Below are 20,622 nucleotides of genomic sequence, written 5' to 3' on the forward strand. Positions count from 1 at the left end.
TTTTTTTTTTTTTTTTTTTTTTTTGTGAGCAACATTGGTTTTTTTAAGGGAAAGAAGTCTCTTTTATTAAAAATAAACAAGTCTCTCTCATCAATATTGATTGGGTTAAAGAAACCCACTAAAGTACTGTTTCCAGGGAACTAGATGTGTGTGAGCATATGTTCCCTTTCCATTTTTACCTCTTTTTTTTCTTTGGGGGGGGGGGGGGGGGGGGGGGTGGTGGTGTTGTTTGACTGGAGGAAGTAGAGTCACCAAGAGTTACGAAAGGTTAACGTCTCATTAGCTTACTTCAGGGCTATATAACAAGACTACAACTGGCTTTACTTTTCTGTAGACTTGATAAACACACATACAAAGAAAAAGTATTGCATACAGTTTCACACACAAAGAAAAGCAAAAATCACAAATATAAACCATCCTAAATATGGACCCATTTCCATTAATTTGGGGAGTGAAGACTAGTTGGATACAAATACAAAGATAAAACATAAGACATAAGAACACTAAGGTAGAATGCAGTCAAGCCAGCATAAAAACGGGAGGGTGTTTATTACATTCACAACACAACAACAACAATAATTAGCGATAGCAAAAACAAAAACCTGGAGAAGAAGCCTCCAAACCCGCTCTGAACATTCCAAAATATCATCATTTGATTCTAAAAGCAAATTCTGAAACACAATTCGAAGAGTGTCACCCAAAATGGTAGTCGGCCAAATGGCAGTAGAAGGCACAGAAATATTTTGTTTCAATCCTGCTTCTAGCAACCGTTCCTGTAAAATTGAATATTGGTTGATGAAAGAAATGAAAAAATCAATATCAATTTAGCATGGAACATGTAAATGTAATGAACGTTGTACTGAACTAACTACAATTTTTCCATGGAAAATAATTAGAACATTGAAGATATTCTACCAAAGTACGTATAGCTGAATAACGAACTGATGTGATACTGTGCCTCATAAATGGCCATAACCTTGGCGCCAATGATGTTAATGCATATGGATTTTCTTGCAGACATGTGCCCTCTGGGGTATCATGCACACGAATAGCTTCATTTAGATCATACTCTTGGGTCTCTCTTAAGGTTAATGCCTCAAACATGTTCGGAAACATCTCTGTCTGGGAATAGATTTCCGCCAATAGATTCATTACACTGCATAATAAATGGAAAGCCAGGAGACAATTTGTGATGAGGATGAAATGGGTAAATTAGAGCGTCCAAGTTTATAAATGGATTTTCGAAAAAAGATTGCATCGAGTCATAATGAAATCAATCATCTCTTAAATTACTTATTGGCCCAAAATACTTAAGTTGATGGGTAAGGTAAATTTAATATTATATCATCTAACTCCTTTCACTTGTGGACTTGAAATACGTAGAAAACTCAACAAGTGGAAATCAATATTAATTGGGAGAAAATAATACTATAGGGTTTGAACATAAGATTCCTCAACCACCTACTCTGATATCATCTTAAATCACCCATCAATCCAAAAACTTAAACTGATTGGTAAAAGTAAATTTAATACTATATCATCCAACAATTTCATTTTCACATTTTCAACTTGTACCATTGACCACCATTATCATAATCCTAGCCAACAATCAAATTAACAACAGTGACAATGAATATTGAATATAGCAAGTATAGCACATAATGAGAAAGCAAAGGCCAAGAAGTTAAAACTTGTTGGACAGGTGTTGATTCTACTGTGTCAGGAAAATTCTTTTCAGGTGGAAAACTAATGTGTCAAGAAAATTGGAAATGATTCATTACAAGAACTAGAAAAGGGATTGCCCAAGAACCTGACTCATTTCAACAATGAAAAAAAATCTTCATAAATTGGCTTCAAAAGTTAATCGTACATTGTTCACCCAAATTACCCACAATATAGCCAGTATGCCACGCACCCACAAGCCACAAAGATCCTTAACTAAGATGCTCTTCTTATAAACAATCCATCAAGGTGTTTGTTGATCCATTGGCATTGGCTTTGACTCAGACCAAAGCCAACGACTGATCGATAGTCGACGGTTTTGGAGGGGTAAGGTACATCGATTAATCAACTATGCCGGTAGTCGGTCGGTTTTGTGAATGTAGTGAAGTGAATAAAAATAACAACAGACAAAAAACCAAAACTACATTCCTAAAGGAAGAAGAAAAGAAGAAATAAAAAGGAAACGAGAAATGGAGACAAGGAAGTTAAGAAAAGACAAAGAAAATGGAGAAGTAAAGCAAAAGGGAGACGAAAAAGAAGAAGGGAAGAAAGAGAATAGAAGGTGGAGGTTGCATTGGTGGTGGTCAGCTAGTGACGGCGGCATTAAGCTCTCTCAAGCGAAAATGGTTGTAGAAAAAAGAAAGAAAGAAAAGTGATGGAGATGAAGGAGTTTGGATGGTCGACGACAGAAATTGGGAGGTGAAAGAATTCAAAAGATTGAAAATAAAAATAATTTATTTATAAAAAAAAATAGGTAATCATTAATCAGATGGATATGATGTACAGGAATCCAGGCCTAGATGATTAAGAAATGAATGTTGAATAGATAATACTAGGATTGTTCTACTTCTCAGTGTTCTGTGTGAGTGCGGTGAGGTCCAAATTCCCTTTGAATTAGAACCCTGATGTGGCATAGGAAAAACAATGTGCTCCTATGTAATTGTAAAAATAATGTAGTACGACTCCTTGTCAATATTTTGTGTTGTAAACAAGATTTGACATTATTGTTGTTTTTTGTAAGAGTTTGTTGCAGCAACATGAAAAGAAAACCAATCGTTTCACTTTTTTTTCAAATAAAAACCTATTAGTCAAAAAGTACAAAAGATGGCAGGAGGATAAGATACCCCCCCCCCCCCCAAAAAAAAAAAAAACTCGGCAGGAAAGTCAAACAAGATCTCTAATTGCGCAACTGGATATGAGGTGAAGAGTAGCATTAATGAAGATGATTTTCTTGGAGAAAGCCTAGACTCAGAAATTTTATTAATGAGAAAAACAATTGGGGAAACGAGTATACTTATCACAAAACTTACGGCTTAGAAATAAACTACAGCCATTACATAAAAAACTTAAAATAAATCCTCACTAAAGAGGAATGCCTAAAGACTTTAAACAGACAGAAAAACATTTCAGTAATCCCTAAATAACCCCTACATTAAACATCTTCTTTTTACTCGAATGAATTCTACCAAGACAGACATGGGGGTTATATCTAAACATTACCTGCTGGTGGATGGACTTAGATCATCCAAATCAAGCAGGATATCCCAGAGCAACATCACAATTGAATGCAAGGTCGGACCCTTGAGAGAAACAATAGAAGCAGCGGCTGGTATTAAAGCATCTGCTGCAACAGCCTGGACATCATCATCTGGGTCCTCAAGCCCTGCTTTACACGCAGGGAGAACGCGTGAAAGCAAATCATGAAGAAGTTCCTGGAACAAAGAGAAAAGCAGCAAGATGATAGACATGTGAAGCATGAACAACAATACTAGAGTCCAAACCCCAAAGTATTGGAATGAAATATCCTTTATTAATAAAAAGAAAAAGACAGAAGATGACAAAAAAGTTCTCATAAAGCCATCAATATTACAAGAGATTCATTTTTGGTCTCACCCAATCAGCCAATCCTGCAAAAGGGTTTTCTTGTCATTTTTTCTCTCTATTTCAAAAATTACCGTACAACTAAAGCTCCCATTCTCCTTTGAGTTGAGCTACATATTCCCAGGAGGATTTCATGGCAAAACCAAAGCTATGGACCAAAAACAGACTAATGCTCAAACTACAAAATATTATAATTCTATTATTGTAAATATGTTTGTTACATTTTCCTTTTTAAGGTTTTCCTACTTTCCTTATTTGGTTACCATTGTATCTTGTATATAGTTTTCTTTAGTGAATGAATGTGATGTACTGATTCTTTCTCAAACCAAAGTGTTTTACATGGTATCAAAGTGTTCGAGAAAATTAGAGTTTTGAGTACGGTTTTAGAATTTAGGACCCTTTTTGTGTTACATCTAGGGTTTTGCAGAGGGGGTGGGTTTATGCTTTTCTCCACCATCACCATCATTGTTTTGTTTGTCGTCTTCAATCGTCGCCGCCACCGGAAGTTGTTCTTTTTTCTTCACCTTTTTTTTCTCAACATCGCCCAGTCCAAAGAGGAGCCCAACCATCGATCTACCTAGCCCCAAAATTTCGAAGCCATCTGACCAAAATGTGAGATTCACGAAGCTGCCCCTTCCTCCGCCCCCAAATCCACGTTCCGGCACATTTGGCCGTGTGCTTGTCTTTTTTGGTTCGTTTTCTACGGGGTTGTTTCCTCTCTTTGTGTGGTGTGATTGTTTGGGTTATGAACTCATTGTTTGTAGTTCGTTCAAAGAAAAATATCTCTTTGGAAAGTTAGGGCTTGCTTCAACACAGCTTTCCTTTAGATTTTAATCATTCTGTCAGTTTTTGGAGGTAATGGCTGACAAAAAACCAGTAGTCACATCAGAGATGATTCCTATGTTGTCAAAAGTAACTGAACACAAGTTGAATGGATCAAATTACTATTCATGGAGATCAAATGTTTGCCACTTTATTAGAAGCATTGAGATGGATGAGCACATCACAGAAGAGCCACCAATTTATGCTACTAAAAGCTTTGGTTGCAGGACGATTCAAGAATGATTTTACAAATCAAAACTTCAATTAACCATGAAATCGTTGAGCTAGTAAATCAAGAACTACTGGAATATCTGGATTTTCTTTATTTCGGAAAAGAAAACATTAGTAGAGTGTGTGATGTTTGTAAGGCTCTATATCAACTTGATCAATGAGAAAAATCTCTCACGAGTTACTTTATGAAGGTCAAAAATACGCGTGCAGGATTCAATGCCTAGATGCCAATTAGCACTAATCCAAAAGTTCTCATGGCTCAACGTGAACAATTATTCATCATGAGTTTCTTAGTTGGTCTTGCACCTAAATATGAGACGGTCAAAGATCAAGTTTTGTCAAGCTCAAAAATCTCATTGTTGGAAGAAGCCGAATACTTCGTACAGAGTAATAAGGGGTTTGGATCAAATACCTCGTACAGAGTAATAAGGGGTTTGGATCAAATACCTCCAAAGGTTATCCAAATAACAAACAAATTCAAGAGATGTCGTTTGCTATTACTATCGTAAACCTAGCCACACCAAAAGCGAGTGCAAAAGATTGTTGAATATGGATCAAAGAGTGCCATCTGCAAATGTTGTTTCTACTTCTAATAATCCTGACAAGTCAATTACAATTTCTTCAGAGAAGTTTGCTAAGTTTCAAATGTATCAGAAGTCAGTGACAGCATAACCCTGTACTCCCATTACTGACATTGCTGAGACAGGTAACATCTCTAAATGCCTTCTTTCAGCCATTTAGAAATGGGTCATTGACTTTGGCACTACAGACCATATGACAGGTAACCCCAGTCTATTCTCTAACCTTTGTACATGTACCTCTAACATCTCTAAATGCCTTCTTTCAGCCATTTAGAAATGGGTCATTGACTTTGGCACTACAGACCATATGACAGGTAACCCCAGTCTATTCTCTAACCTTTGTACATGTACCTCTTCGCCTAATGTCACTATAGCTGATGGAACCTCCACTCCTGTGATAGGATTGGAAACCAGCCGTCTTACTAAATCAATTTCTTTGTCTTCATTTTTTAAACTTACTATAGTTCTCTTTTAATTTGATTTTGGTCAGCAAACTCACTCCCGATCTTAATTGTTGTGTCTCCTTTTTTTCCTGATTATTGCTTATTTCAAGATCTTACGACAAAGTAGACTATTGGTAAAGAGCGTGAATTAGGAGGTCTTTACATTTTTTAATCACAAATACCTACAACCATCACATGCTCTAGCATGCCACTTCCTGTTGAAAAACATTGTCGGTTGGGCATCCATCTATCTCTATCTTGAAGAGTCTGCGTCCCCAATTTCAGCATTTGTCTTCCTTAGATTATGAGTCATGTCAGTTTACTAAATTTCATCGTTTGAGTTTGTATCCTCAAGTCAATAAATGAGCTAGTGCTCTGTTTGAATTAGTTCATTATGATGTTTGGGGCTCGTGTCCTATTGAGTCCAAAGGAGGGTTTCAGTATTTTTACATTTGTCGATGATTATTTTTGTGTAAGGAGTAACAGGGTTATAATTAACTTTCGTGCTGAAATTCGAACTCAGTTGAGTGGTGCTCTTAAAATCTTAAAGAGTGATAATGCTAAGGAATATTTCTCTCATGCACTCAAGTCTTATTTAGATTCTCATGGCATTCTTCATCACTCTTCTTGTATCGATACTCCATCCCAAAATGGGGTTGCAGAACGAAAGAATCGTCATCTTTTTAACCGCCAGAGCCTTAATGTTTCAGATGCATGTTCCAAAATCTTTTTGGGTGATGTTGTTTCACCAGCATGTTTTTTAATAAATTGCATGCCCTCTTTCTTTCTTAAGGATGAGATACTCCATCACAACATTTGTTTCCCATTCCACCCAAAATATTTGGTTGGACCTGCTTTGTTCGAGATGTGATAATCACCACACCAACATCAACACGTGATGATGCTTTAGGTATCCAGTTGCTAAAGACTTTTCTCCATAGCCAATTCCAAACAAAAGATTTGGGCATCTTGAAATACTTACTAGGAATTGAGGTAATAAGAAGCGAGAGAGAAACACTATTATCACATAGAAAATATGTACTTGACCCATTGACTGAAACAGGGAAGCTAGGGGCTAAGCCATGTAGTATCCTAATGATGCCCAACTTACAGCTCATAAACGATGAAGAATTGCTAAAAGATTTAGAAAGATATAGGAGGTTACCAGGAAAGCTTAATTACCTTACAGTGACTCGACCTAACATAGACTATTCAATGAGTATTATGAGCCAGTATATGTCATGTCCTACTGTTTATCATTTGGGTGCAGTGGAACAAATTTTGTGTTATCTGAAGGTTGCTCTCGGGCTTGGTTTATTATATAAGGATCATGCTCATACTAATTTTAAATGTTTCACATACATCGATTAGGCAAGATCTAAAGAAGACAAAAAATCAACTTCAGGATATTGTGACTATGTTAATAGTAATTTGATTTCTTGAAAGAGTAAGAAACAAAATGTGCTATCACGTTCCAGAACGAAATCAGAATATAGTAGTACAATGGAACAGTCTGCGTGAATTCTTTTTTAAATGGAATAGTTTGTGTGAATTGATTTAGATATATCAACTTCTTGTTGAGTTGGGATTTGAAATCAACACACCAACAAAATTGTGGTGTGATAATCAAGCAGAATTTCATATTGCATCTAATCCAGTGTTCCATGGGGAGCAAAACCTATTGAAGTTGATTGTCATTTTGAAATATGTGAAGACCGGGGAACAACTAAGAGGTATCTTCACGAAAGCATTGAATGGAACACATATAGATAATCTATAAAACAAATTGGGCATGATTAACATAAATGCTCCGACTTGAGGGGGAGTGTTATAATTCTATTATTGCAAATATGTTTGTTATATTTTCCTATTTTAGGTTTTTCTACCCTTTCCTTATTTGGTCACCATTGTATCTTGTATTCTTTAGTGAATGAATGTGATATACCAATTCTCTCTCAAACCTACGTGTTTTACAAAAAAGAAAACAAGGAAATTACAAGAACTAGGGATAAGTAGGCGCAACCGGCAATCCAACTAGGTTGCCACACTCATAGCACCCTCTTTTTTTTTATTAAGTTAGGTCTTTGGTTGTTTCTTTCGTTACTCTTTTCGCGTATTGGTCTTAGTAAGCCCCTTTCCATTTTATGATTTTGCTCAACAAAAGATTGGTTTCTATAATAACAAACCAAGGTTGATTTGGGTGAATGCAGTAAAACCTTTGCCACAGATCTCTGGTTTGAAAGAAACCAAAGAGTATTTCAAGAATCTTGGCCAATTTATTTTGAGATAACTCGACTCGACGCCTTCTCGTGACGATCCCTATCAAAAACTTTCGAAGCGTCCATTCAAGATAATCGTCTAACTCGGAAGGCCTCCATCGTTCCTCCATTTCAATCTTGATTTATCTCATAGTCTTTGCTGTTTTTACTTCACTACTTTTCTTTGCATTGGTTTCAAGTTTGTAATATTTTATTTTAGCTTTGTGGTGGGTCCTAATGGGTTTGGGAACCTATCTCTTATTTATCTTTACTAATTTTAGATATGATAGAGAGTGCTAAGGAGGGGTCAACCTAATTAAGATGTCTGGGTGCACTCATTGATCATCTCTTATGTCTCTTCATTGTATCGCCACTTTCTTTGTATTGTCCATTCATTATCTGAGTGTAGAGGCTTGTTTCTTTTTTCAAAATGATTAATAATAAAATAAATAAATTATTTAAGAACTGCAATGAAAATTCTTGATGTCCCTCGGAAAGGACTGTTGTATACTGACGGTTCAAATAAAAAAAAACGTCGAAATTTAACCATGGTGTCACAACGGAGGAAACGACACCATTTCCAGCTTTCGTCTGAATAAACACACTAATTGGGGGATATATAGATGTTCGTATAGGACATGCTCCTTGTACCTTGTCGTTGTTGATTCCCCTCCACCAAACTAACCAATAAACGAATTTTATACCCGAACGTTTACTTCTCAAGACCTCTTTGCAAAGCTTTGTGGGAAAATCTCTGCTCTTTTCACCAAAGATTTTATTGCTGGTCTGCTAGAGAATAACCCTGATGTTTCCAGCTTCCATGACCAATCTAAGAGGCAAGACAGAAAGCTCCCACAAGAGAAGTTCAACATAAACCTTTATGTTATGATGGGAGATGCATTAAATACAAAGGCCCCAAGATCATCCAGTAAGAGCTGCTCTCGGGAGATGAATCCAATTATTCAAAGAAAGAACAAAAACAACAAACTCCAGCAACTGGGTACGGGAGGGTGCAAATTGTGAACTTAATTTCAACAAGAAATTAGACATGGAAGAATATGTAGATAAGATACTGAATCTATACGGCCTGTTTAAATACATGGACCGCATAAAAGAAAATTGGTTGGCAGTTTTAAAGATCAAAAGCATGTAAGCCACAACCTCATTGATTACATGGGACCACATAAAGAAAAAGAAAATAAGTTGGCAGTGTTGAAGCTCAAAAGTGTGTAAACATCGACTTGGTGAGACCAACTACAATCCAAACAATAACATTTGTTGTTGAAACTCTTACCAGAGATGCATACTTTTTTTTCAAAAGGATATGAAACTTTCCATTAAAATAATGGAAGAGAATAATACAGAACCAAAACAAAAAACAAAAAACAGTGAGTAAAAATACATACTTATATATCTTTTGAAAAAAAAAATACATGCTTATATAGAGCAAAGGGCTATGTTTTAAAGACAAATGCAATCACTTCAAATTTGCATAAATCCTTAGTGCAAAAGTCAACAAAGAACTTAGAAAGAAAATCCTACAAGGAGACAATAGTCCGAGCAACCTTGAAGCGGACAGCCTAATCAATTACTTTTCTTGAAAAGGTATCTGATTTCTTTTGAACCAGATTTCAGTAAGGAAGGCTTTCGTAGTTTAAGTCCTCAAGAATAGCTATTGCACCCCTGAAATTGTTGACCAACAAACACAAACGCCCACTTTGCTATCCCATTCAATTAATGTGTCTTGAGAAATGATCCATGCTTGGAAGGTGCCTCAAATCATCCTCTAGAATAAAGCCTTGTTGATTTAGTTTAAATGGTCACCAGTATAAATCTTCACAATGAGAAGAAATCCCAAAGGTCCAGTTACAACTCAAATTCTAGCCAAAATTGAATCAGCAGGTGTGGAGGTAAAAACAACCCACAAATAAATAGTGTTAGCATTCCTTCTCCCAACAAATCCACTATGTGCAGGCTCTATTCCACTTTCACTGCCACATGTCCAATTTCTTCATGGTTGTCGAACTTGAATCCACCGAGTAATATTAAAAACTCCACCAACATACCAAGGATCTTCAATATAAAGAAACAAAGATTCAATTCTTCCCATAAGAAATCCCTTTCACGATGCAATTGAATCAACCGAGTAATATTAAAAACTACTCCAACGTACCAAGAATGAATTCCTATTATTATGAACTTCTCATGATGCAATTGAAAAGAATACAAGTTCACCAAATCTACTTTAATGATCTTCGTAGCTGTCTTTTCAATACTGAAGTCCCTCTTAACATTTTAGCCTTGATGTCTAACATCAAACCAAATAACAAACCTTTAACCAACCTTTACCCTTAAGGCCCTCCTCACACGCATAAAGCATAGCGAGGTTCAGGGATTCTATTTAGATAAAATAACCTATGCTAAATCACGAAACCCAACATAATACCAGAAAGCTACTAGACATACAAGTAGGGACAAAATTATACCTTTCGTACGGCAACCAAATACTTTATGCCTAAAAGACTCCCATGACGAATTTCCCATTCTTGCCTGAACTGAATAAAGGAATAAAAGTAGTGTTAAAAACAACAAACAGATGCTTTAGAATTGGATTGTTTCACAAAATCAATCATACTCATAAACAACAATACCATATTTAGCAATTGTAGACGTACTTACTTGAAACTTACCTGCATTTGCAGCAAGATATGTAATGTTTCGTTAACTAACGTAGGATGCATGTACTTGAACACTGCACCCAATGCTTGGGCGCAGGTTTCACGCACAGGGGCAACAACTTGATCAGATACATAATCTCCAAACCTGCAAGATATATAGAGAGAACAGCATCTCTCAACAAATGGAAAATAATTTTGACTCTAATCTCAGTAAATGAAAAGGACCACAAAAAAGTGATAAGATAAACCTAGAAAATTACAGTCTAAGCAAGCAATAAAATCATACCGATCTAGAAGTAAAATACACAACAGACGAATCGCACAATCTTGAAGAAATTCAAAATTTTTCAGCCAAGAATGCCTAGTCAATTTAACCAAATTCCTCAGCTCGCGATTTTCAGAAAAGTTTGTCAGCATAGTAGTATCCTCACAAGGTAATTTACTATCAGGGCACTCCTCGGCCGCTGCAGCGGGTGTATCAACATGCGGATAACATGAACCATTGGGATGATCCTCCACCTTTACAGAGCAAATTTCATATTGAACTCCAGACTGATCATCAGGCATAAGCCTTTCATCAGTTTCAACTTTCAAATTGACCCCTAAGTTAATGTCCTCGTGGGCACTGACCATCACATTGACATGGGGACATGAGGCATCTTCAAACTTCGGCCTTTTCAGTTTAAATTCAAATTCGTCCTCAATCAACTGTGTATTTAAATCAATATCTCTTTCTCGCTTGAACTTATTTGGCATGCTTCCATCTTCTAACGTGGAGAATGAAGTACCGTCTATGCTAATGTCAGGCAACAGTACTCCAGCACAACCTCCTTGATGGGTCAAAATTTCTCTTAGGGCCATCACACTACCATGACGGACTTCCCAATCTGATATTTTATAAGTAAAAGGTTAAATAAATACGGTAACTCAGTAAAAGAGAAATCACTGTCAGTATATCCAATATTTAGAGAGTAATATGAAAATTCTTACTAGAATCAAACATATCAAGAAGAATTTGCTCGACAAAATTATGGAAAGGCCATTGTCCATCACCATCATGATCACCAGAATCGTCATCATTATTTACACTCACAGCTGACTGCAGATGGATCACCAACAATTACTTCACTTTCAATTTGTATACAAGTTAAAATAATAGGCAGAGAAATGGAGAAGTTAATGAAAAAAAAATCCAGGTAAGTAAAGAAAATAGAAATTAACTCGGTAGAAAAACTGAGCAACCATCGTATATTAAGAATTTCAGACATGGTTATCACCAACCTGTGGAAGCCACAGTAATATATAAACCATAGACATCACTGACTACCACTGTTTTTAATTTCACTCTTCATACTATGTTCAATAACAGAACTTCTTTCTCATAGAGACATAGAAGATAGATGAGGCTTTCATTTTCACTCAGGTAGCTTCTTTGGGATGGTTGGTGAGGGAATAGAAGAAAATGGAGAGTTATAAACGAAAGAAAATATAGCACGACTGCACAAAAATCATGCCTCAAGGTGCTTGCAGAAATTTTCTTTTGGAGCTTATTGAGATCTGATTTCCAGGCTCTTTTTGCTGAATGAATGGAAGGCTTAATGCTTGCATCAAAGAAAACTTTACTTGCTTAGTTCAGAAGATGTTTCATTTGTCAAAGCCTCAAAGACTTTCAGCCAATCAGCTTAACCACTTCGATTTACAAGATTATCAATAAGGTACTTACATCTAATCCAAAAAAAAAAAAAGAAATCAATTAAGTACTTACTGGAAGATTGAAGGAAGTCATGCCTAGTACTAATTCTTCCTCCTCCCATGCTTTTATTGAAGGGAGTCAAATAACAAATCCAATTCTTATAGTTAATGAGATTGTGGAGTATCATTCCAACAAGAAAAAGGGTTCAACTGGATTTTCTCGAAGATGCTTTCATGCATTAAAGGATTTTTTAACAAAAATAATAGAGGGAAAAAGATGGAAGGAGCCTCCCAAAAATGGCCAACTTACTTAAAGGTAATGCCTTTTCTCCTTCCGAAGGAGAAGAAAACTATTCATATGAAGCTACCTTTTTTACTTCCAAAAACCATGGCATAATCAAATCAAAAACCATCAGATTAGGTTTTAGGAACTGGGGAGAGATATACTCAATTGAATGAGGCCGAAAAACATCCACTTCCTCTTTATGAAACTTAATTGATAGTTTGCTTTGTGCTCACGGCACAGCTCCTTGATGTTCAGCTTTCCTTTTCTTAGACACGGTTGTTACGCTTTTTCCTTCTTGTCTACAAAAATATCAAAAGATCCATCCAAAGAATCTTCTTCCATCAGAAAACAAATGTTCATTAAGAATGTAAATAAGAAGGTTAATGAGGTCATTCGGTAAAGTTGTAAACCACTGTGGTAATAATCTCCATCCAAATTCTGACTGAACATAAAGGTGATGGACAAATGACTTTGGATCTCATTGGTTGTTTTAAAAATTGTGTGGCAATGAGGAGATGGCTTCAAGTAAGGTAAACGGCACAGCACTGAATTTGTCAAAGGTGCGGTGGCTAAGCTCCCAAAGGAAAATTATGGTTTTTTTTGGGTTAAAATCTGTCAATCTCATGTCTTGATATAGACGCAGAGTTTCTGATGAATTATTGTCCAAATCGAGCAGCAGTGAGTTCAAAGATGAAAAAACCTTTGTGTGCCAAGTTTCCATGGGTCTATTTCATTATTAGTGAGGATGTTTCTCAATCCAAGATTCCACCCTCCATGTTGTTCATTCATTGTGCCCTGTATGGAGATTAGCATAGACAATTTTAAAAAAAAAAAAAAAAAGAAGGTGATGAATTGAACTACTAAGGTCTCTTCTTTCAAGTTTTCAACCAACAATCATACCAGAATGATGTATTAGCCAGGCTACCCACCAATCTCCAGCTCTCCATGGCCTCCTTGTATAAGCAGGAAATCTATCATTTGGCCACAAACTCAAGGGGGTTTTCCATACTTTGCATCCATCATTTTACGCCATAAGGCATTCTCTTCCTATTAGTATCTCCTTTACCCACTTAGCTAATAAAGGTCTGTTCTTTCCGAACGACCAGTGTAACCCAAAGCCACCTTGAGTGATAGATCAGGTGACTTCTTCCCATCCCACAAGGAATACTCTGGTTTCGTTAGAATCCCATCCACAAAGGAACTTTTAATATAATCTTTCAACAATCAATGCAACCTTCAAAGGTATCTTCCCAGAAATATGTGGGGAACTTCGATAATCTGGCTTGTAAAAGGTAAGACAACCCTCCTTGATATGTGTAATTGTATCTATTGGTGGAGCCCTTTTTCAATTTTCTCAACAATTGGGGCCCAAGAGGATAAAGATCAAGGTCTATTGTACAACGGAAAAAGAGCAAGGTAGGTGTTCTGCCATTGCCCTTGACTACAATCAAGCTTTTCAGATACAAGTCAACAACCTCCATTTGACCTTTATCCAAATGATTTATGATTTCTGATTTATATTCAACGTGGAGCCCTCTCAATTCAACAAGGCCAAAGGAGTTTTCAAGTGCCAAACAATCCGTGAATAAAAAAAGAATGGTGTTATCGGCAAATCGTTGGACTCGTTCATTCAAACCAAAGCTTTAACAGAAAAACTTGAGCGCCAACTAAGCTTGAGAAAAAGCCCACAAAAGGGTAGGTTGCAAGACTATGCAGAAACCAAACAAAGAGGGCAGGACATTGGATGAAGAAAAACCCACCATATGCACCAATAGCCTTTGACATCCTTAAAAAGATATAATCTCGGAGAAAGTAGCATAGACCCAAAGTACAAAAGAGAAACATATATTAATAGAACAAAAGAGAGACAGCCTAAGGACAAGGGGCAAGAGAGCCCTCCTCAAGAAAAACTAAAGAATAAGGGCCTTCCAATTGTGGAAAATCATGGACAGGCTGTAATTACAAAAGTGCTTTGTGTAATTTGTACTCCACCTAAACCCTTAAATTCACTTCTTATTCCATTGGGATCTAAAACTACTCAAGGCAAGATATTTTTGCATAGCAGCAGCTTTCCTGATTTTCTCCTCTTTTAATGGTTTTACTGGAGACAAAATTTGTCTAAACAAGCATAGAGTAACAGCTTTCCCTAATGTTTATCTGAAGAGCATTCAAAAAGAGGTGCTTATAGTCTTCCAAGGAGCTTTCACCAAAAAGAGCACAAACAAGATAATGCATGGTTAAGGAACCTTTTTACACTTTGTCGCCCGTGTTCAACCCTCTTTGGGAAATATCTAGAAAAGACCTTTGCTTATTTAAGAATATTAGTTTTTAAAGTGGCCTCTTGACCAACGAGTTTTGATTGAGGGATTCTTCCATTTCAGGGAGCAGAAAGACATAGATTTGCAAGTCAAGAATCCACTACATTAAGATATGTTCCTGCCCCATTCTTTAAGTGATCAATGATTCCCCTCCCTGTTTGGGGTTGGTCCCCGTAGGTTAAATTGACATCTCTAACTACCATTCAACATCCTCTTATAATAGTAATGACTCCAACAAATTACACAACCAATCCAAACATCAGAATAAGTATAGGAGCCAAACAATACTGATACATACATTTGATACAAGCAAAAAGCACCAAGAAAAGCACTAGAAGCCTTGTAGAAAAAGCAAAGGAATAGGTCAGGTAGCCATTCAAAGAGATGATAGAAGGATAGTACCTTTTGTGAACTTAATATGTCCGGACCTGAGCCCCTTGGTGTTTCCACTAGTTGGGTGCCTGCTACATCTGCCTCTCCTTCCTCAGACCAATGTTTTGACTGGTCCTTGGAGTTTATTTTTGCTTTCCGTTTCAGAAGGTTCATTTCTCGAGCACTAGGCCTTTTGGATACAATATATGGGACCATATTAGCAACAAACTGTTGGATATTATGTATAGATTTTGATGGAAACATCTGCCTGTCTCCACCATTACCATACATGTTAACCTTGTCCAAAATAAGGTCTTCATCTCTTATCATGTCATTAACATCTATGAATTGCTCACACGCATCTAAACCTGTGCAATAGGAACAGAGATGGTTAGCTAACAAGAAAACATTATAAATAAATAAATAAAGTATCTAAGAGAACAAACATTGATAAATGGAAATCAAATGCAAGTGGGTAATCAAGATGAAGAATAAGGTACAAAATTCAAAAATATTTGAAGCATGTATAATATTGAATCAATATTGGGGAACTCCAACAATGAGCTTACAAAGCACAAAAAAATCATAATAATTAAAATAAATAATCGATTATGCTCAACAATATCCAATCTTGAACTAAACAATCCATTTCTGCACAGAAAAGGGTCCTTTCTTCGACCCCTGTTACAATTGGAATTAGAACGACCCAAATTCACTTCTTTTTCTTTTGATATCAATGAGTGTAGGTGCGAGCTTACACGCACCTCAACTAATCTCACAGGACAACCAGTCTAACCCGACAATGTTTGGTTGTTAAAGAAACTCATAGGACATTGATTCCTGGATAGATGACCACCATAGATTGAACCCTTGACCCTTAGTCATTTTATTGAGACTATGTCTCCTTTTTACCACTAGGCCAACCCTGACCCAAGTTCACTTTTACTCTATGGTTTTTCTTTTTCATAGTTGCCTCTTCAACCAAGATAGGAACTTCACAAACACTCAAAAGGAAAAGCTCATAGATCATTCTCATGTCCAAAACTTCTAATGATTGAGTCATCCTAGAAGACTATGTTGGCACACTATCAAAGGGTAAGACAAAAGTTAGTCAATTGATTGAGAAAATGAATTAGTAGTTCTTCTCTTCTACTTCAATCATTTTCTAAATTACTGTTTGTACACTTCTTTGTGTTTGAATTTGACCTTTTTTCCTTGGTGGAACTTTGTAACTTTGAACATTAGTCTCTTTAGTCTTTCATGTTAGCAATTTTTTTGATAAGACACAATTTCATTGATAAATGAAATATCAAAGAATATCCAATACTACAAAGGAACCAATCATATGGTATAAAAAGGTGTTTCCAATCAGCAATAAGAAAGGAAAACAATGACATTTAAAAGCCGATATATCCTTACACAAACAAAAAAAAGGCATTATAATATAGATTACAATGTAGATTGCATACAATGCTTACATCATCATATATCATTTTCAAATATCATATATCATATATCATTTTCAAATATCATATATCATATATCATTTTCAAATATCATATATCATATATCATTTTCAAATGCATGCATGTGAGTATGCTAACCTAAACGACGACGAAGGTTTTGTTTTTGACGAGCCAATCGCTCCTTTGGACTTTTGATGTTTTCACTGGTGACATCAAACTCCTGCAAGGTTATATTTAAAAATTAATTCACAAACCCTTAAAACTCATGAGTCTTTCCTGCTTCATTAAAACACATCATTTCGAAATTTAAATCGAAAAACTTTCGACTTTAAGTTTATTTGCACAATTAGGTCTTTTCGCATACAAAATATACTGGAAATAGGTTGAAAGTCTTCTTCTTGCACTCAGAAAAATCCCAACAAAAATACGAAAACAAGGGAAAAGGATCCATGATGCAATCTGTCTCAAAATGAAAAGTTCACAAGTCCTTACAAGCCAAACAACGTTAAGATAACAATTAAAGAAAATACAAAAAAACAAAGATAAATTCCACTCATCCAAGAGATTCAGTTGAGTCTCAAACCAGCTTCACCACCCATTTCTTTCCTCTAGTTCTCCTTCACAAATACCCTACACAAACCCCTACCAGCCCCCACACTAACCAACTGTTCAAAATAAAGTCATCTTTTAGTTCGGACATATGTATAGTAGGAGGTCTCACAAAATACTTTACAACTTAGGATGATGATCAGGCCAATTAGCTAATCCTCCTTCTTCTAATAACCCTATCCTACCACAGCTACAAGGGCCATAAGAATAGCAATTCATATAAAAGTATATAAGATCGTAACTGGTATGCTGAAAACTAACAAGTAATAAATAGAAATAGATATAGCAGAAAAAGATTGGCAGAAGATTCATGGGGTGGTTTAGATCATGTCAAAGTTTGAGAAGTGTTGGAAGCTTGTTTGTAGTAAGAAAGAATATTGGTGCATGAACTCTTCGGAAACTTCTCATTTAATCGATGGATAATATTCCTCTTTTTAATTAAAAAATAGAATTATATATATTTGCACAAAATAAACTACTAAAATAGATGGATCACCTGTCCTCCAGATGCCACCAAGGCGCCAAATTCAAGCACATTATTCATATCAAAACTGTTGTGAAGAAAATGCAGCATTCAGTAAGTAAACTACTGACATGATGCATCTGCATAAATTAGAAACTCTGAAAACAAAGAAAAACCTTTTAAACGCAGACTGAACATCAGAAATTGCCAGGACATCCTCGATACTAACAGACAAGCCAGCCTCAGAAATTTTTAATCCAACACAGTCAATGAGCTCAGACACAGATGTGTGCTTAACATTCTGTGCAATAGCCCCAATAGCATGTGCAGCCGCAACCCGTGTATCCCAATTTTTACTACGTAAATACTGAGATACCTGTTTACATAATCTTACGGTTAAAGAATGATTCAACAAGATAAATTCCATTCCAACCGATTCTTCAACCGAAAATACAAAGTATGCAACCCATTACCCAAATAAATAACAATAATAACGTCAAAATAAAAGTTGATATGAAACCTCAAAAAATTAAACCTTTTTCAAAAGAGACGTCAAGTCCTGAGGATGGGATTTTGCAATTTCCCCCAACTGACGAGCTGCAGTAAATCTTGTAGCTTGTGTTGAACCAGCTATTAGGATTCCGTTAAGGAAAAACCCAACTCAAATGTGAAAATTAATGGAGATATAACAATCAGTTTCATTACAAGAACATCAGAAATAAGAAGGATACTATCCAAGAGAGTTAGAAGACGATGAAGTCGGGACGACTGCTGTGCCATGATAAAACATTCCTAGCACGATGGTGAACTTCTCCTAATAAGAACTAATAAAAAATTTCTCGGAACCGCACGACTGACCGTGACCACCATCAAGTCCCGTTCACTCCGCTAAGCCCTACACTCAATAAAAAGAACAAAAAGCTAAACACCCATGAGAGATTTAAGCCTTCAAAGAACAAGCACTTGAGTTATAAGCGGGGAATCGAATGTCTAAGGAGGAATTGGTTCTGGGTCAATGACATTTCGTAAAGAAATTGCAGATTTCGAATACCCTTAAACGAATTGGAGTTGTAAGCCCCAACGATCTACGAAATGTTGAAAATATGGAAGGATTTGAGATGGTAAAGAGAAGAAGTTAGTGTGATTAGGGTTACCTTGAAAGAGATGAAGAGATGAAATGGGATTGAACAAAACTTGTTGTGTTGAATGTTTCTTCCTTCTCCAACTTGGTGAATGGTGCTCAGTCGATAACCGACGACGAAAACCCTTCTTCCCTCCCTCGTGGTTGCATGAGTTGCATTTTATATAATTTGAACATTTTTTCATGATATGTGTTTCTTTTAGCATAAAAATGTTTTTTTTCTTTTTTACATGTTTGAATGAAAATCCAACATCTAACTTATCCAACTTCGTTTGCATTGATATAATATATTGTATACTTCTTTATGATTTTTTTTTTGTTTCCACTCGATTTTTTCTTATTTGTTATTTTGTTTAACAATATTTGAAGTTGTCAAAACAAGTATAGCTTAAGTATCATATAGGTTGACGTATATGTTTTGCAAATCACCTTACCATATTTAAGGTGGATGGGTTAATGACTTGACTTCTTAATTAACAATATATGCATTAAATGATTTGACTATATTCGTGTTAGAGTGATAAATCTTCTATTAAACTATAAAAGTGGCTTTGGATAACACATTAATAAATATAGTTTTTAAGAACATGTTATTGTTTCCAGAATTTGACTATAAATTGAAATGTTTCGTTTTATGAAACATGAAAATCTATGTAAAAAAATTTACATGAGAAACGAGCACAAATTTAAAAAAAAAATGGTTATCAAAGACGATAGAATTGTAAGCATGTGGATATGAATAATAAAAAGATGTATTAGGGTCTCTTAAGTGAAACCTGGTTCCCAATCAAAGCATAATTTAATTAGAGGCACGTGTACTTTCAACCAATATGTAAGGAGTCATTTGGAGGAAGGTTGGGTTATGGAAGGTTAGTGTTATGATAAATGGTGTTACAATAATATGTGTTTGGAGGAAGGATTATGTAGGTAGTGTTATAATAAGATTGTTTAAGGGAAGGGTTATGTAGGTAGTTTTATGAAATTTATTTTCTAGACATTTTTTAAAAGTTTGTATTCTAAATCCAATACACAAGTTTCATATATTTAAATACGACGTCCATTTTCAATCGTTTTTACATAATTGTTACGTGCCAATAAATTACTAATTTTTTTAAATTCATATTCTAACTCCAATACACAAATTTTGTATATTTAATTTACGAAATCAACCTAGTTTTCATAAAACAATTTGTCAAATCTTTTTTAAGTAATTGTTACGTGATTTTTTTTAAATTCATATTCTAAATCCAGTACATGAACTTCATATATTTAATTTAACAAATTGTCATAGTTTTCGTAAAACAATTTGCCTTAAACACGACCAGAAATTTTAAACTTTTTTTAAGTAATCATTGAATAAATTATTGTTTTTCCTTTTAAAAGAAATTATAATGAATTAATGAATATATAAAAGAAATTTTTTTATAAATATAACAAACTACTAAAATATTTACTGGCTCGTGTTTCTTCTTTTCCTTTTTCTTCCTTTCCTTTTTTTTTTACATAATTTAGATTTAGGTAACCAAATTTGATTTCTTTCTATCATATTTCTTATTTTTCTCCTTTTTTCACTACGATTTCTTTTCATCGTCTTTATTCATTTCCTCCTCTCTTTTTTACGTCGTTTAGATTAGAGTAACCAAATCTAAAAGATCGTGT

The 20,622-nt window shown here is 35.4% G+C and overlaps 1 protein-coding gene across 1 annotated transcript in view; it reads right to left on the reverse strand.

Annotated features, from left to right (window-relative positions):
* LOC103496808 (TATA-binding protein-associated factor BTAF1) overlaps positions 1–19,144 on the reverse strand; it is a 33,787-nt gene extending 14,643 nt beyond the window's left edge. The window contains exons 1-14 of the mRNA XM_008458806.3: positions 18,977–19,144; positions 18,554–18,717; positions 18,358–18,452; positions 17,999–18,198; positions 17,856–17,910; positions 16,889–16,970; positions 15,315–15,652; positions 11,607–11,715; positions 10,903–11,503; positions 10,629–10,761; positions 10,425–10,493; positions 3,223–3,434; positions 916–1,156; positions 603–773 (exon numbers count right to left, since the gene is read on the reverse strand). Coding sequence (XP_008457028.1) covers positions 603–773; positions 916–1,156; positions 3,223–3,434; positions 10,425–10,493; positions 10,629–10,761; positions 10,903–11,503; positions 11,607–11,715; positions 15,315–15,652; positions 16,889–16,970; positions 17,856–17,910; positions 17,999–18,198; positions 18,358–18,452; positions 18,554–18,602 — 2,355 coding nt within the window. The 5' untranslated portion in view covers positions 18,603–18,717; positions 18,977–19,144. The remainder of the gene's footprint in view (positions 1–602; positions 774–915; positions 1,157–3,222; positions 3,435–10,424; positions 10,494–10,628; positions 10,762–10,902; positions 11,504–11,606; positions 11,716–15,314; positions 15,653–16,888; positions 16,971–17,855; positions 17,911–17,998; positions 18,199–18,357; positions 18,453–18,553; positions 18,718–18,976) is intronic.
* Positions 19,145–20,622: the final 1,478 nt, after the last annotated feature.

The sequence above is a fragment of the Cucumis melo genome, chromosome 6 (assembly GCF_025177605.1).
Source record: "Cucumis melo cultivar AY chromosome 6, USDA_Cmelo_AY_1.0, whole genome shotgun sequence".
Lineage (NCBI taxonomy): Eukaryota > Viridiplantae > Streptophyta > Magnoliopsida > Cucurbitales > Cucurbitaceae > Cucumis > Cucumis melo.